Source organism: Zeus faber, assembly GCF_960531495.2.
Source record: "Zeus faber genome assembly, chromosome: 9".
Classification (NCBI taxonomy): domain Eukaryota; kingdom Metazoa; phylum Chordata; class Actinopteri; order Zeiformes; family Zeidae; genus Zeus; species Zeus faber.
In genome coordinates this window covers 6,580,453-6,598,855 of record NC_137197.1, presented here as the reverse complement: position 1 = coordinate 6,598,855, position 18,403 = coordinate 6,580,453, and the positions used below count along the sequence as shown (strand labels likewise).

Below are 18,403 nucleotides of genomic sequence, written 5' to 3'. Positions count from 1 at the left end.
TACAGGAGTAGTGTTTCATTTTTAATATCCTGAAGCGGGCAGTGAGACAGCTTGCAACTTTGCAACTTTCAAGGATTTTATTGCTTTTCTGATCCTCAACTCCCCACACACGGCGATTTCTCTTTTTGTTCATTAAGTCCCTTGAAGCCTTATGAATTTGGACGTCCGTCATAAATCAAATCCACTTTTCTTCTATTTCCCTATTTCCCCATTTCCTTTGTGCAAGGCTACATTTTTTGGGATTCATAATGTCTTTAAACCACCCCATATATGATGAATAAAACACAGACCACCAGAGAAGAACTAGCCTGATAACAGGCGGCCAACGAGAGTAAATCATGTTCTCTGTAATTGCTTTTCAACAAATCGAACACCGTTTCAGGCCCACTTTCCCAGCAACAGCATCATGTTCTGGATATCAATCGCCAACTCAGAAGAATCATTTTATTGTATTCCACCGCTGCTTTTATAGAGGCAGCCAGGTCAAGTATCTCACTACCTTTGAGTAATGGACCTGACAGCTACTATGAGTATGTTTTTTATCAGCAGACAAAATATTCATCCATTTCTGGAATATTTTAACCTGTGCGATAACATGCTCATTGTGTTGCCTATGAAGCTGTTTGTGTGTACACCAGTGGAACCTTGCCCAGCTCAGAATGGTTTGATGGAAGAAAGGGACGTTTCTCCTATTTGGGAGATAACCCGCTCCGGCGGGTTATCTCCCAAATAGGAGCCTTTCTGTGTGGAGTTTGCATGTTCTCCCCGTGCTCACATGGGGTTTCCTCCACCTCACGTCAGTAAGGACCCCCACCAAAAACATGCACACATCATCGTCTGACCAGCGATGGACGTTTATCATCTGGTCCCCGGGCGCGTCCACGTATGCTGCCCACTGCTCCTGGCTGTGCCCCCGGAGGAAGGACAAGCCAAGGATGGGTCAAAAGCAGAGAATCCATTTCACCGGCCACCATCAAAGCATGTGCATGTGTGTGTGTGTGCAAGCATGTGTTGTAGTGTGGTGTGTTGCGTGATAAATAAAGACTGTTTCTTTTTCTGTTTCTGTTTTCTCAGGAGCCACATTAACAAAAAATATTTTTGCAAGATTCTTTGCAAAATTTCTGAAACGTCCCTTTCTTCCATCAAACCATTCTGCACTTTGCAATAAGGCTGCTAGTAATATCTAATTAAGGGATAAAAAGCATGATGTGTGTAATTATTGCAATTTATTATTATTTCCATTATCATATTATTATTACTACCATGTTTTTATTACCATTGCAACCAGAAATGTATTGTGTATTATTATACACAAATTATGTACAAATGTATACGGGTAGACTGCAAGCCAGAAGTTATGTAGAGAAAGCGATGAGCCGACGCTATTGCGCGTGTCTGCCTCCCCTGCTGGGTTTTTGCGCTGCAGCCGTAGATGCCGTGTTCTCCGGAATATCGCACTTGAATGAAGTTTAACGGCTTAAATAAAAAACGTGGATTGATATAAAAGTTGTTTTTTTCAATCGATTAATACTATGGAGGCTGTTGTGGTGCTCGTAGCGTGGAAGCTGATGGAGAGTTCGGACACGGAGGTCTCGCGTGGCACGGTTGGTCCAGAGATAAGTCGCGGCTCCAGGTTATTACTTAAATAGGGTAATAATATGATTAAATATGAATAATTAACAATAAAATTGGCACTGGAAACCAGGTGATCAGCCATTGATCACTCAGTTAACAGATCATTGATCATTGACCAGGAAACACATCTCTAAGATGCGCTCTCTCAAAGCCGTCATAGGATGATGTGTCTAATGGGGAATTCAGTTTTGAATACTGCAGACAATGTCTCAGACAAAATCTATTGATGTAATCTTTCAGAATTCTTTTTTATTTCTTTTAAATAACATTTTAAAGAGCCGCAACTCGTCATAAAAGAACCGCAGGTTGGGTATTACTGGTATATACTGTGTATATATGTGTGTATATATGAAAAAGCATAAGAGAGATACAGTACAGTTGATGCAACCGGAGATTATGCACAATAATTACTAAACCAAACATAATAGCTAACCTTATTCCTACCTAGCAACTAACTGAAACTAGCAGATTCCTAAAACGTAATGCAGTTAGTGAATAAAATAATATAAATTAAATAAAAATAAAACAAGACTCAAAAAGATAATACAAGGTAGCGGTACAAAATAGAAGGGAATATAGTTATGCATTATGGAATAGGCTATTTGTATATACAGATATTTGCAGTAAAGTGCATGTGAATGAAGTGAGTATGGAGATAGGTACGTTGCAAATACATTTCACCTCATATATGTGTATGAACCGATGTATTCAGAATGTATGACAATTAAACCTCTTGAATCTTGAAAAAAAACAGGTAATAGGCTGTATAATTGTCATATTAGTACTAATGACAATCAATTATTCTGCAACAGCACATTATAATTCACTTTAATTCCCATTGTCTAACATTCGAACATTGTTCACACACAACCACGTGGTCCATCAGGGTTTACTGTGTTAAGGAATCCACGGTTTCCATGGGAACGTCCGGATTTCACTACGAAAGTTCTGAACGGGGCCACAAACCCCCAGTGAGGCGTCCTCGCCGTGATTACTATCCCCGACCGTAGATGGCGGCTCTTCAGCATTCTTCACCGTCATTATGGAATGTGCTGCGCGATGTGTCAGTCACACACACAGTTTCTTTTCATTTTTCAACATCTCAAATGTGTACAGTGTACATATTGCTTCATTGACTTGGTGTATTACCATTTCAGGTCAGCGTATAACTCATTAGGCTGCTTTTCTTTGAACCCTTGGTGGTTTGGAGCCGCCCCCCGTTGCAGTCGGCTCTACATTCAGAGCCGGGGAACAGGGGGAGATAATGAACCCTGTGTATCAGAGGATGCTTCGGAGGCGCTCGGAGCTGAACACACAAGTTGGCGGTTTCCCCGGGACAAGGGCTGTTATCAGCGATGCTGTTGGCATGTCGATGTGCTGAGTGCAGAGCGCAGTGGCGTTACCGTGGCAAGGTCTGAGGACGAGCTGCTGCCTCTCCTGGAGACCGAGAAACACCAGGAGCCATGTAGGAAAACGAGATCTCTATCTGGCACTGGGTGGACTTTGCCTGTCTGTCTGTCTGTCTGTCTGTCTGTCTGTCTGTCTGTCTGTCTGTCTGTCTGTGTACATCTTAATGTATGTGTCTTTGATTTTGTCTGTCTGTCTCTTTTTCTATCATTATCTCTTTCCTGGCTATCATATAGAGGGTATCTGTTTGTCTGTCTTCTACTACTACTACTGTCTATCGTTCTCTCTCTGCCTCTTCTCTCCACGTCTCGCCGGAGCCCGACACTTATTTTTGCGTCCCCCCACGCCCATGTTCCATATAGCTTTAATTACATGTGAGTCACCTTGACATCCTCATTGGTTCCTTTCATCGCACCACTTCCCCAACTCCAAACTCCTATTCTCTCTTTTTCTCACACACACACAGACACGCACACGCACACAGGCACGCACACACGCACACAGGCACGCACACACGCACGCACGCACACATACACACACACACACACACACACACACACACACACACACACACACACACACACACACACACACACACACAGGCGTGCGTGCACACACACAAAGCACACCTTGCCATCCGAGTTGAATAATGGACTGAACTGATCTATTTTCCAGATTTTGATCGGCTTGCATTGAAATTTTAAAACTCACCAAAGTCACAACTCTGATCAAATTACCCCACCACCACCACCACCATTTCTCTTCAGCCCCCTATTCATCTCCTGCTGTCACCGACTTACTCCTCTTCCTCCGTACTCTCTCATCTTTCACCTGCCCTCCTGCTAGTTTCCCTTCTGTTGATGCAAGAATCTTGGGAAGCGGGCGGTATATAAACCAGTTATTCTGGCTCATGAATGTGACCCCGATGCAGATTCTCCATTCCGCTGTTCTCCAGGGGCCCATGGCACTCATTTCTCTCCAATTACTCTTACCAACAGTAATTGGCTATTGATGGCTTGCTCAAAGGCTTTGGGCAGAATCTGCAGGTCCTTGTGTTGTTCTCCCACCTTGCTTTAGATTTATCAGATTTATTCAGATTTAACTGCAGTCCAATGGGGCAAACATTTAAGTAAAAGAAAAAATTTGAATTTTAAGTAAAACAAATATAGCTGCAGGCAGCACTACACGGGGTCCAATATCCACACCACTTACATTTTTTTGAGTTCCCATGGAACGTAGCATCAGTTTGTGCTGTCGCTCTTTTTTACATCAGCATTACTACTTAAACAAGTTACATTTTCCTAGTTTCCCTTGAACGCAGCATCGGCTGACGTAATGACGCGGTGACACGAGTTGTCGGAGTCCTGGTGGCACGCAGTATTACTAATACAAGCCGATACACTTGCTGCGTGTCATGACTTTATCCTAAAAATGAGAAGGTGGCTGTCTTCCTGTAGTGCAGAGTCCTGCCTCACGGTGTCTCTGTGAAAAAAACGAATGCTAATGTAAGAGACTAGAAACAGGGAGTTGCATGGCTTCCTACTGGCAACCTGCTGTAGCCAATGCTATGCTCTGGACGTTGCCATAATGGCAAGAAGTCGTTTTAAATAAAATGTCACTAAAATGTCAAATGTCAATGTTACTGTTATTGAAAAAATTGCAAAAAATAAATCAGGACAAATCTGAGAATTAACTTTTTTAAAGGCTTCACATTTGCTCACATTAAAGCACAGTGAGAAGCTGCAGCTGGGCGGCAAGTTAATCAAGAGAGGTCATCGAGGTTGTGTTGTGTATGAACAGTTAGAAGTTATTTTATATTATGGGAACCAGCATTTTAATAAAGCCTGAAACATAATAAATTATTATATTGTAAAAAAAAATGATATCATATACTATAATGTACAATATGATAGGATTAAATCATATTATATAATCAAAATATGCATTACCCTTTTAGGTGTTTTTTAATGATCCTGTTATAAATTATGTGTTTTACTGCCTAAGCTTTATAATGGTCATTGGGGTCAAAATGAGTTTGCCTGGTTGTTTCTTTCAGACTCTGTTTGCACAAATGTTTGTGTGAGTGGAAGCAGAAATGAGTTCATTTCCATCAGTGGCCTCCAAAAGCTAATGTTCCTGTCATTTGCGACACGCCAGTGACTGCTTCGAACTGCGGGCCGCTATTCATTTCCCCTCCTGTTGTGATTCCTTTCCAGTGTTATGTTTCCTTTTTTCCCCCCAATTCATTTTGTGCCCGTCGATGGCCTGGAGAGGTAATGGGGACATAAATATTTGCTCCGGAAGGCTTGCGACCTTCCAGAGTAAATGAATGAGCCGTGAGGAGATGGAGGTGGATAACGTTGCTGGGCTTCCATTTTGAAGAAAATAATGTTTTTATTTGGACCAGAACATTTAGCACGGCTGGAAATTGATATGGGGCAGATTACTTGCTAAGACTTAATGATGGCCCATTTAAGGGTTCAGAAATAACTGATTGTATTGCTGTGAAAGAAGCATATGCCTGCAATTAATAAAACTGATTTGCTGTTCAATGAAAATCTCAGTGATAGATATTGTGCCTGCCTAGGCAATATGAGGCAATCCTGAGGCCAAAGAATTACATCTGGGAAATTTATATTATGTTAATATATACAGCTAATACACCGTGGCCATTTACAGGTCACTTATATACTATAATGAGGCTTTAAAATGGGTTGCCTCAAAGTGAATTCCACTCAGTTAATGTAGGAAAAGTTTCTGGGGCTTCATACCACTGAATGTATCTGATCAGTGTGAGATGCATGTGCAGCCTTAGTTTATGTGTAATTTAGCGAGTGGTGAATTGATTGTACACATTAGGGGGCGTTAAACTGAATAAAGACCAGTCAAGGAAACCAAGTGCAAGCTGCAGCCAGCGGCAAATCACGCTGAACCACAAACCACGTTTCAGAGCGAGTGTTAAGAGAGGGATGCAAACCATCATTTGCATGGTAGTGAATTGCTGCAGTCATAGCAGTTTAAAAGACAGAGAAGTTTTAATGTGAAGACTGAACTCACTAAGAGGTTGGATTACATTTGTAGACGGAACACTTAGGATGCATCATGTCGCTAATCACTACAGTAAAGCTGCAAACTCCACCTGCTCACGTGGCGTCGGCGCATCCCATTTACTCGGATTTGGAATGAACGGTGGGTGGAACTGCCCGGGAGTCTTAAAATATGGTCATTTTCCAGCGGCTTCCAGGGGTCCTTACTCTCCCCATACAGTGTGCGTTCAGGGTTTTGCTCGCTCGCTTTCTAAATGTATTGTAAAACACACGCACACAACAGTCTCCAAATTCATAGCATCTTCATTTTCTTGACTCTGTTGTTCCTGTTCAGGATCACAGAGCGGAGCTTATCACAGCTTCACAGAGACGGCACGCTGGCACGCTGCCCGGCGGGGACCACTTCCTCGCAAAGACACTTCCAGTACAAAGTACAAGCACTTCTTGCATCGCATGCACTTTTACGCTCTGCAAATTTTCTGTCGTTATTAACGGAAGCATGTCACCACGGTATTTGAGTTGAAAGTTAGCTTTGTTTTTCTGGCGGCCGGGGTGGGATTTTTTTATCTGTTAATTTGCGTAAAGTTGAATCTGACCCGACGTCGGATCGCCAAACCATCATAGTCAAGGACCGTTTTGCTCGCAATCCCAGCGTGCGCAGTGAAGATGTAATGCAGGATCACTTCAAACCAGGGATAGGAAGTAACTGAGTGCTTTTTCTCAACTAGTGTGCTAAAGTAGTATTTTGAGGATTTCAGTGAAGTCGATACTTTTCTTCACTATGTTTCAAAACAAATAAATAAGATTGTAGATTTAAGAAATCTTTCTTCTATATATCATTATATCTGTCTAGGATATACAATTTTATCCTTTAAGTATACGATGTGAGTACTGATTCAACTACTACTACTACTACTACACAGACACCACACATACACAGGAAAACAAGGGTTTTATCAATTTTTTATGTTTTGTGGGGGGCCGGGTTTGAGCACCGAGCTCTTTCCCTATTATAAAATTGTCTATAAACCAGTCTTTGATGCCGTCAGAAGTTCCCGCCAAGCATTTCATCTCAAGTCGGTCTCGTCTGTTTCCCCGCTCCTTTGTTTACCACTCATAAAGAAAAAGTCGACATCAGAGCCGACACTTCATGCTCAGTCTTAAGTGCCAGCCATGCAGGAAATAAACCTGCATGTCCCACCTGCCTGAGCGCGTCACCAACAGAGACACGAAATACATATTTTGATTCTCGTCAGGACGCCCCAGCTGTAATGGAAAGTGAGGGGAGTCCAGCGTTGTGCCGGGGACTGTGTGGAAACGCAGCTTGACAGCGCTGCCAACACCCGGGCCTTAGCGACCAAGAGAAAGAACGTAATAACTTTAAAGTGGCAAAACAACTCAGCGGTAAAACACCAGTGTCACGGCCACACATCTCCAAAAAGTCTCGTCCCACAGTTTCGCTGATGTTTTCTGCTGTTTTATTTCAGGGTAATAAAGCTCTCTGCTATACATTAAGATTGCATGCTCACATCTTTGATGATGCTTTAAAATAAATTTGTGAATCCGATGCGATTACATTTATATTATCATATACTGTATGTGTATATATAATATGTTCATTTTAAATGGTCTCTACTTGTGGGTCCTGATACAAAACTGGATCGCCGGTCGATTTAGAGTGGAGGTGTATGCATCCACCTTTATATATATTTTTTGAAATGTACCAGATTTCCGGTGTCATGCTTTATTTGTGAAACGGTTTCCGACTGTGTTGTGTTTGGTTTTTATTATGAAAAGAAAAAAACTCAAAAGTCCTCATTTAATTCGTTCTATCTTCACAGAGGCTGCAGTGCTCCCATGAATTCATAATTTGTTTACAACTTGGTTCGGCTTTTATTTAGTTGTTGTTGTTTGATTTTTTTTTTCCACTTACTGCACTTATTGTAATGAGGTTTAGATTTTAACTGGTTTAATTGTCAAATCCTTTTTGGGTTGTGACCTAATGACCAAGGGCAAAATGTGCATCCTGAGTCCAGACCAGTTGTGTTTACTGGTGTATATTGAGCATCTGTGCCGGAGTGGGACGTGGTCCAGCAGGTGACTGTGTTGACTCTGGTGCTGTAAAAATGATCTGTGCGTGTGTCGGCAGCGGCACGCACCTCATCACCTCATTTACAGGACGCCAGCACGCCATTAAAGCGCATAATTGCTCCCCGGAGGGAATCTCCTTCACACTCTTTATAACCCATAATTGCTGCTCGCTACAGTAACAGACAGATGATCAGTGCGACCAAATGAGAGCGGCATCTGTTTCAGATTAAGGATCCTGTCAGTTTGAGACCCAACGTCTGACTCCACTCTGCTACCTCCTCTCGAGTCACATGACTGCAGGAAGTAGAACTTAATTACAGTTGTATTGATGCTAGTTTTTCTAATCAGTGTGAAAGAAGGCATCACAGGGATATTTTCTGGAAATTATTACATATGTGATTAAAAAACAAATAAACCAAATTCTGCCAAAGGAAAAAGGACTTATCGGATGCATTACTGTTTGGCTGTCATCAGCAGGTTTACGTCGCTCTGATCAGCAAACTGATCCGTGAGCAGTGGAGTGTGTGTGAGGATTCGCTGTAAATTGCACTCGATGTCAAGGGAGGAAGAGCCGCTCCTGTTTGGAACTTCACATCTGTTGACATCTGTCAACGCAACCTTTTGTGCTTCCGTTATTCAAGGTGTTAAAGCACAGCATGCAACAGCTCACAACAGCGATTCATAACCTTGGGTGCTAGAGAGATCACAGGGGGTCGCAAAATCCCTGATGTTTCTACCGTGAGTATAGAACCAAGTCGGACAAAAAGGGCCGCTGATGAATACATGAATAATGAAAATATGTTGTGTCTTTTAAATTTGGGGGTCTCAGATTGACTCAGGGGGTGGTTTGATTTAGGAGAAAAAGGTTGGGAACCCGGCTGCCACCGGTTCAGATCAGGATGATACAGTTTAACATGTATAATGTGATCGTACCGCCATGGCCGAGGTCATACAAGTTCTAATGGAGCTGTTATCGTGTTGCTACCTGCCCTCTTTGGGTAACTCCAGTTCATACCGAACTCGTGTTCGGCCGCCGAGTGGAGGTGATTCTGCGCTTCATGGGGCTTCTTCTATGTACACAGCCTCCTCGGATAAAACCCCTCACAAAGCTGCGGGTCGCACAACGCCTCGCGGCCCCGTTGGAGATCTGCATTGCAGGGTTTACTGAAGGTTCCATTATGATCGCACCATTCTTCCCTCTTTTCTTCCGCTGATCCGCCGCGAAGGTCATCCGCCACCTGGGTGTGAACGCAGCCTGAGAGCTGGAGCAGGGACGTCATGGCGATGAGCAAAGTGAAAAGAAAATGTGAATTTATTTTGTTGTCCTCTACCCAAGGGGTGAATCTGTCCGCCAGCTCATGCTTCATTCTCTGGCAAACCAAAAAAAAACCCGGCGGTCTCTTGACGTCCATTTGCGGCGGCGGCGTTAGTGGGGTCACACGAACACGATTAGGATTCGGCTCCATCTCCCATGGGGAGAACAAGGCGCCGGAGACGACATTGACTTTGTGCGGCGGGTGCCAGCTGATCTGCCCGAGCTGGATCTGTCTGTTTGCGATCGGGGTGGATTGTCATTCTGTGGGTTTGCTGGTGATAAATCCATGTGTGGGAGTCTCTGCCCACCGGTACGGGTTTCAGCGAGGGAGACCTATCTACCTGCCTTTCTGGCACGCGGACGCCGACCTGGCATTGAATTCAAACAGAAAGGCTCGCTGGCCAAAAGCATGAACAATTATGAGAGCTGTAAGTCGGGGGAGCAGGCGGAAGGACGGCTTCACCGGCTTCCTGGTCGGCTGACGGGCCCCCGTGCGCCCACGCCCTCTGCAAGACAGACACAAACATGAAGAAAACTCACCGTCCCGCAACGGACCAATCGGTCCCCCACCCAAGGTTATGAATCGCTGTTGTGAGCTGTTGCATGCTGTGCTTTAACACCTTGAATAACGGAAGCACAAAAGGTTGCGTTGACAGATGTCAACAGATGTGAAGTTCCAAACAGGAGCGGCTCTTCCTCCCTTGACATCGAGTGCAATTTACAGCGAATCCTCACACACACTCCACTGCCGTCTGCAGCCGAGGCTTAACCACGCCCCTTGGTGCGACGCACTGATTGGTGTTGGCACATTAGATGTTTCCATTAAACAAACAATATGTTGATTTTAGGTTTTTCATGGTCCTTTTTTGTTTGCTCGTATCCTTTCAGTTTATTTTGCTGCACTAAATAATTGTGGATGTGTCGCTTTATGCAAAACAGAATCAGAAGTGGACGTTGTCATGCTTGTGGTGTCAGTAATTCTGGTTGGATTAGGCAGGGTTGAGATTAAAAATAAATACATTCAAACACTCAAAAACTCAAAAGGGGGACTCAAAACCCCCTTTCAAAGAAAACAGTTGCAGTCAGAGATATACACTGAACAAAATAACGGAATCAAACAACATCATACTCGCGTGTGGCTTTAATTTTCGGCACACTGAAAAGTTGGTGATTTATTACTCTAATTGTGAGAGTGGTTCTCTTCCTTAAGGATTGAGGTCAAAACACTGATCCCCAAACTTTTAATTAGCCTTCATTTTAACAAAATCACATGGCTAATACTGGCTATAATATAGTCATATTTTTAAATTACTTTAGCCATGAGCTATTTTTCAAAGTTATCTAATTATGAATAAGAAATTTGAGTGAGAATTGAATAACTTTGCCAACTTATACATGTTTTCTCACTTGTTCCTGTCTTTACAGGCCAAATAACACATGTGTAATATGGATTACCATATTAAAATGTAGAGCAGTTCCACAGTGAGTGAGCAAAATGTGATGCCAATGAGCGGCACAACAGGGAAAACCGCCTCCCCTCATTGGAGGACATTAAGACATGTTTGTGCTGTGTTTTTCGCTGACTTCTTTGATTTCAAAGGGCCGATCAACATTGATATGCGGGGACAAATTTTGCCCCCGGGCCACCAGTTGAACAGCCCCCGTCACACAGGAGCGGGAGCGGCGCTGAGGGAAACAGGACGGCGTTCAGCGTCCCGGACTTCCCGCTTCCCCGTCGGACCGCTCGACCAGCCTCGAGAAACCTTTTGTGTGTTTTCGGGGCCCTGTCTGTCCAGGGAGGAGTGCACATCTCAGACACCGTCGTCGCCGGCGTCACCGTGCCGCCGACGGGGTCGCTGGTTTACAAGGGCTTGTAATCGCAGCGCCTCAGCCAAAACATGCTTCAGTGCCGAGTGTACTTCACGGTGTGCTCCGGAAAAGCACTTCATCAATGCGCCACTTCACTCAGTCAGGATTTTCTTTGAGCCGGCAAGAGGCCGAGCTGATGAGTTTGGAAGAGATCCGGAGTCCCGACGGGTGCCTTCGCAACCCTTTGTCCTCCCCGCGACCGTTGGGTTTTTTATTATTATTATTTTTTTTTCTTCTTCATTTCTTTTCAGTCGCGCCGTCGGAGCGTGAGCTGGGAAGCGACCTCCAACGCCCTTTGTTTGTATCTCACACAGCACGACACAACGCGCATCTGTGTTTCTGCCCTTTTTTTTAAGTCCTCAAGCTTTTGCAGCCGAAGCCTCTGGCCTTGTCTGTCTGTCTGTCTGTCTGTCTGTCTGTCTGTCTGTCTGTCTGTCTGTCTGTCTGTGTGTGTGTCCAGTTTTATACATTTGAGTTTTAAAACATGCTTTTTAAATCACCAGTCTGTTCTCCTCCTACTGGAATGTGGTTTGGGTATTCGGGGCACACAGTGTCCAAACACATCAGGTATAAGTGTTTGAACCCCGGTCTGCTGACATAAATATTTAAATAGTTTTGGGGAAATTCTTGGTTCTTCTTCCTCTTTTGTAACACGGCTGTGCATACTGTATTATTTTATATGTTATGTAAGTTATTTTTATATTAATATTATATTTGTAGTCACCCTACTATACTATACTATCGTATTCTAACACAACACTAGCGACTAGTACTATCGTTACCTATTATTGTTATGTTGCTATTTCTTCATGTAACATAACATTTTATATATTAACTTAATACTTATTTACATCATACTTATGTAACATACTGTATTTTACTTTAGCGTTCCCACCACCTGCTCATATTTGCTTCTCACTGTTAACTTTTATATATTTTATTTCATTTTAGTTTTACCTTTTTTGAGTTGCACTGTTCTGTGCTTAATCCCCCCCCCCCCCCCCGGCCCCGGGGATTAATGGAGTATTTTGATTTTTGATGGTATCTTATGGCAGTTTGACATGCAGAGGATCACCCTGGAGGAGCTGAAGCACATCCTGTTCCACGCCTTCCGCGACCACCTGACCATGAAGGACATTGAGAACATCATCATCAACGAGGAGGAGAGTCTGAAGGAAAACTCCGGGAACTGTCAGACCGAGTTCGAGGGAGGTGAGTGTGTGTGTGTGCGTGCGTACGTGCGTGCGTGCGTGCGTGCGTGCGTGCGTGCGTGCGTGCGTGCGTGCGTGCGTGCGTGCGTGCGTGCGTGCGTGCGTGCGTGCGTGCGTGCGTGCGTGCGCGCCTCTTTTTTACAAGATAAAGAGAGAGCTCAGAGTGGATCGATGAGGAGATGTGAGAGGAATGGGGAAACTCGTGATGCGTACCCTCAGGAGGCTCACTGTGGCTCAGGAGGTAGGGCAGGTCGTCCACAGGGTTCCTGGTTCGATCCCCAGCTCCTCCTGGCAGCGCGTCAAAATGTCCTTGAGCGAGACACTGAACCTCCTCACTAGCTACTATGCTGTTGCCATTGCCATCGGTGTGTGAGTGGCTGAATGGGAGGCATGGACTGTAAAGCGCTCTGAGTAGTAACAAGACCAGGAAAGCGCCGTATAAATGCCGTCCATTTACGTGAGAGAGGAAGAGGGAGGGAGGGAGGGAGGGAGGAAGGAGCGAAGGCCACACTCACCTGTCAGGAAGGATTTTATATGCGTCCGTCACGCTCCCTGCCAACGCGGAGTTGATCTGATTTATCATCTGCTGTGGTTGGCTGCCGGTCACCTGCTCCGAACCACATAAAATATTCATGGAACCGGCCGTTCGACAATCCTCGATATTAGAGCGACGTGGGGCATTTCAGGTTAACTTCGTTTTGATTCAGACTCAGATTTAAGAATGGAAATTGTTTCTGTCAAACAAAGCGTCCTCAATGACATTCGATAACAGTTTTATATTGGAAGACGTAGAAAGAAAATTGAGGAGGATGAGCCAGACTGCAGCCAGAGTCTTATAACTGGGTTCAGCTTCTGCACAAAATTAATATGTCTGAGAGCGAACGTCCTTGCATATCTCTCCTTTTTTTCTTTTTTCCTTTTTTTTCCCAACTTTTCGAAATAACGTTTTTTTTCCTGAAACTCAAGTGGTGCGGAGCCCAAACAGGCGCCGTGGTGGAAAATTTAGTGCGGCGACATGGATTGCACCAAACTTTATCAAGACATTTTAACAGCGCAGTAAACTCAGCCATCACCACAGCACACTCCTTCTGCCGAGGACGAGATGACAGACCATTTCGCGGCAGACGAATTGGCCCCAGGGGCCAGGGAGCCGGGGGGGCCTGGGGGGGGGGGACCATAATGTGCCCAGCAACAAAACATCAATATCTAGCGTCAAAGAGTAATTTACACAGAACACGGTTTTTCATGCTGCTGGGATGCTTTGCGTTTCTCCTCCCTTATCTACGAGCCAACATCAGACCGTACAACTTGATTTCCCCGGGTCTCACCTGACTCTGGAATCGATAGTGGTGAGATGAAAAACAACTGAGCATAAAGAGTGTAAGCACTCATCCGTCTGGGTTCACGCACCCGCCGATCCATCAGCGGGCAAATACACAGAGATGTATTCTGTACGGGGAGGACATGCTGCCGGTGGAGAAGCAACTGTCGCTGGGACACTTGGCGGCCGGCTGACGAGTCGCAGCAATCTGTGCTGTATGTGTGTGTGTGTGTGTTTGTGTGTGTGTGTGTGTGTGTGTGTGTGTGTGTGTGTGTGTGTGTGTGTGCGTGTGTGCGTGTGTGCGTGTGTGCGTGCGTGCTGCTGCGACATGAAGCGCCATGGTTACACACACGGTATCTGCTGCCTGTTGCGGATTCCTGTGTTGTATGCTGGGATGGATGCATTCCAATGAATCAACCCAGAGTAATTTATTGTTCGATGTAAAGATGCGATGTGATATATAACTTTGTAGGTTACTACCTTTTTTTCGCCAGTATGTGAAGTTGGTTAATTTTGTGACGTCACCCTGCGTGTGTGTGTGCACGTGTGTGTGAGTGTGTGTGTGTGTGTGTGTGTGTGTGTGTGTGTGTGTGTGTGTGTGTGTGTGTGTGTGTGTGTGTGTGTGTGTGTGTGTGTGAAGGATGGAAGAGCCTCATTCTCTATTCTTCAGCGTTCTCATAAAGGTCAACGCCACACAGTCTGGGCTGCTCTGCCATCTAGTGGTTTTTATTCCATTTCCTTTGATGGTGTGTCATCTCGGTTGCTGTGTCAGTGTGATGTAACATGGAAGGATATGTTGATCTTTTATATTTTTTTATCTTCTCGTCTTACCTCTGGGAAGCAGTGGTTTGTGCTGTCACCTCACAGAGGGAAGGTCGTAGGTTCTGTGTGGCGTCGTGTAGGTTTCCTCCGACTCCAAAGGACTGATGCATGATGGGTGCACAGCTCCGTTGACCAGGGCCCTGGCTCCAGAGCTGGGCTTGGCTCCCAGGTGCCGGACTGTAGCTGCTCCGCTTAGTATGTGTTTAAACAGAGAGCAAGTTACAGGCATAATGAATGTAAATATATTCTTCTTATGTATTGTTTTTATTTTAGCTGACATACAGACACTTTAATATACTTTTATTTAGTGTTAACACAAAAATCCAACAGAAACAAGGTGTCTATGCCCTGCTGCTCAAAATATAAACCTGCCATAGTGTTTGGCTGATGCCTCGTTCTCCCAGGAACCGTCTGGCTCCGTGTCACCTTTTGTAAGAACTTAAAGCCAGAGATGGAGTCTGCCAGTGAGCTGCACCATGCCCCGCCAACACATCGGGACAGACGTACCGCTGTCTGTCTGTCTGTCTGTCTGTCTGTCTGTCTGTTTGTCTTATCCGGCTTTCGCTGCGTTTCCTGAAACGCCAGCGGAGGAGTCATTTCCATGACTTCAGAGCTCCACGAATTGGCCGGTTAAAAATAGAAGGAGTGAGTGTGCGTGCAGGCTGCTCAGCGCTGCGGAGCTGCAGGTCACCGTTCCTGCCCCTCTAATTATCACAGCGCCGCAACCCATCTCAGCAGTTCACAGGCTGCTGATCGGCAACCAGAGGGACCGGTCCACACCGGAGGTGGACTGAACCGGAAAATGATCTCTGGGTGGGAGCCTGGCTTTGTGTGTGTGTGTGTGTGTGTGTGTGTGTGTGTGTGTGTGTGTGTGTGTGTGTGTGTGTGTGTGTGTGTGTGTGTGTGTGTGTGTGTGTGTGTGTGTGTGTGTGTGTGTGTGTATTTCGTATGGAAAAACTAACAAACAATCCACAAAAAAGGAATTGAAGAAACAGAATCACAATTATAAATGCAGCTGCACCGATGCAGACACATCAGGTTCACTGACAACCGCGTGGCTTTGAAATGTGAGTTTTCAGAGCAACATGAGCCGACTAGCTGAGTTCCAAAGAAGCCGCAAGAATTACAGGTGCGTTGGTCACAAAAACGGCAGAGTTGTGTCAAGGGGAACAGTCTCATCACAGCGTCTGCCAAACATGGGCAAACTGCCTCCAGAGGCTCAAGGATGGGGAACAGGGAAAGTTAACACTTAACAGGATAAGTGACACAAGATCACAGCCTCAAAAATGACCAGGGAATGAAATCACCTATGTGATCCATTATCAGATAAAACAACGTTGTGAGCTTCACAAAGCTGGAGTTGATGGCAGGGCCGTCATTCACAAACCGCTTGTATCCAAGGCCAACGGACGAGACCCATAACCTGGTGTAAGGAGCAAAAAAACCTGAAACTGATGCCTCATCTTTCCTACACCACATTTCCTACATCAGGGCAGGTTTTAGTTTGGAGAAACCCTCAACGCACAATATTGCCCAGGTGGTGGACCCATAATGCTATCAGCAGCCATCTTGCGGGAGTCATCGGACCCAGTAATTGCTCTGCACGGTCGTATAACGGCCAAGAAGTCTGAGGCCATTACAGTGTCACAAAGAGAGGCAGTGTGTCCTTCTCACTATGTCATTTAACAGCCTCATCCGTCACACCAGATAAACTGACTTTCATGTCTGACCCGGGGCGTTGCTGCGACTCAAAGACATCAGGGGCTCAGCCCAGGCAGACCGTGCTGCTCGAGGCACCCTGTCGGAGGGGGAGGCGGCTCCAGCTCCCTCTCTGGGACACGGGGACGAGCTACAGGGCTGCAGAGGAGCTCCCCACGTGCGTTTTTGATCAACGAGATCATATTTTGAGGGCTTTAATGCACAGTCAGAATGACAGCCGAACAGATCTTGGGGCTTTTTTATCGGGGGTCCAGCACGCAGGGCTGGACCACTATTGATATTGTTCGGGGAAAATCCTCTGAATTTTGAAACTTAAAACTATTGGAAACAGAAGAACAGCAGAAGCTATGAAGGAACCGTATGTTCACAAACATCTCGTGGTTGAAGTTTCGTCCAAACGGACCCACATACAGAGCAGAAATGAGTGAAAAAAAAAAAATCGAATTTGACGGAAATCACCTAAATTAAATCTGGGACTTTTAGATCGGGGGCTATTTGGAGCGCCAGACGCCCAAACCTGACGATGATGGCCGTGACAACTTAACACTTAGATCACACTTAACAATCACATTACGAGCGAACGGAAAGGAACTGAGATGCCTGCGCGTGTGTTTGGGTTTGGATTCCTCTCAGTCGGCCGCGCGGGCTGAGCTGGGCCTCACCTCCGCGTCCACGTTGCCGGGCGCTTCCTGGTGACCGACCGCTCGGTCCTCCCGCCCAGATCTGCTTCCATCCGCCACAAGAGGCCATTATTCCCCCTGGCAACAGCCGCTCTGTCTTCCTTATACGTCCTGTTTTGGCGGCGGAAAAAGACAGGGCTGAAATGAAACCTTACCGTACACAGACAAACTTCGGGGGGGGGATACTCGTTTGTGTTGGATGTTGTTTTGATCCATCGGCTGAGAAACCTTTTCCGGGAAAGTTTCTTTCGAAGCCCATCAGAGATAAGAAAAGTGGACGGATGACCTGTCGCTCGCCCGTTTAAAAGATAGGTGCAGGTGGCGCGGAAACCGAAAAGGGGAAGATTACTAATCTGGATTCTGTCTTCTTTTTATATTCTCAGTCCATCCGTCCAAGAAGAACCGCCAGACGTGCGTGAGGAAGAGTCTTATCTGCGCCTTCGCCATGGCCTTCATCATCAGCGTCATGCTCATCGCGGCCAATCAGATGCTGAGGAATGGCATGGAGTAGCCACTGTGAGCGGGGCGGGGGCCAAACAAGCTGCATGTGCATGCCTGTGGGTGGGGTCACATCCCTGTTCAATACTAAAAGAGCTACGACGATAACCCGCTGACAACCCTCGGCAACACACACGTTATTACGATCTTTTTTTGGTTTTCCTTTCTTGTTTTGGGTTTGTTTTTTGTTTTTTTAACGAACGAGGACTCCCCCTGCCCCCGCCCCCGCCCCCACCTTCACCGCCGCCTCCCTCGTCCCATCCAACCGAGAAGCCAGCATGAGGGGATCGAACCCCTCCCCCTTTAATCCGACAGGGACACTCAAGGGCTGACTTTTTTTCCGCATTAAACTCTGTCGTCTTTGCTTCCCTGATGCAATAACAAACAGCGCGGCCGCGGCAGAGGAGCCGAGACGCCGCTCGCCCCCAGCAGAAAAAACACAAAGAGGACGAAGGGCGCGCCCCCCCCCCCCCCCGTGCGCTGCTCGCCCGCCCACTGGGAGTCTGGGAGAGGCGAGGCGGAGCTCCAGTGGCAAGGGAGTAATTGCCCCTTTATTATTATTATTATTATTATTATTATTATTTTATTTTTTATTTTTTTGTAGTTCCTGGAGGAAGTACTTGTGTCTCCGGAGCTGGAACAAGCGCTCCACCGTCTCAAGCTTAAATCACCCGCGTCCGGACAGGCAGACCCGCCCCGACGACCACTTCAGCCGTACCGGACCTTCTAGTCGTTGTTTGGCAATTCCCAGGGGTAATATTCCGACGTGGAGGAGTCTGTGTAGGTCC

At 45.8% G+C, this 18,403-nt stretch overlaps 1 protein-coding gene across 1 annotated transcript in view; it reads left to right on the top strand.

Moving 5' to 3' along the window:
* LOC307234586 (calcium-binding protein 8-like) overlaps nt 1–17,628 on the top strand; it is a gene marked incomplete at both ends in the record, with an annotated part of 59,467 nt that extends 41,839 nt beyond the window's left edge. The window contains 2 exons of the mRNA XM_080006388.1: nt 12,420–12,576; nt 17,501–17,628. Coding sequence (XP_079862514.1) covers nt 12,420–12,576; nt 17,501–17,628 — 285 coding nt within the window. The remainder of the gene's footprint in view (nt 1–12,419; nt 12,577–17,500) is intronic.
* Between the last annotated feature and the right edge of the window lie 775 nt (nt 17,629–18,403).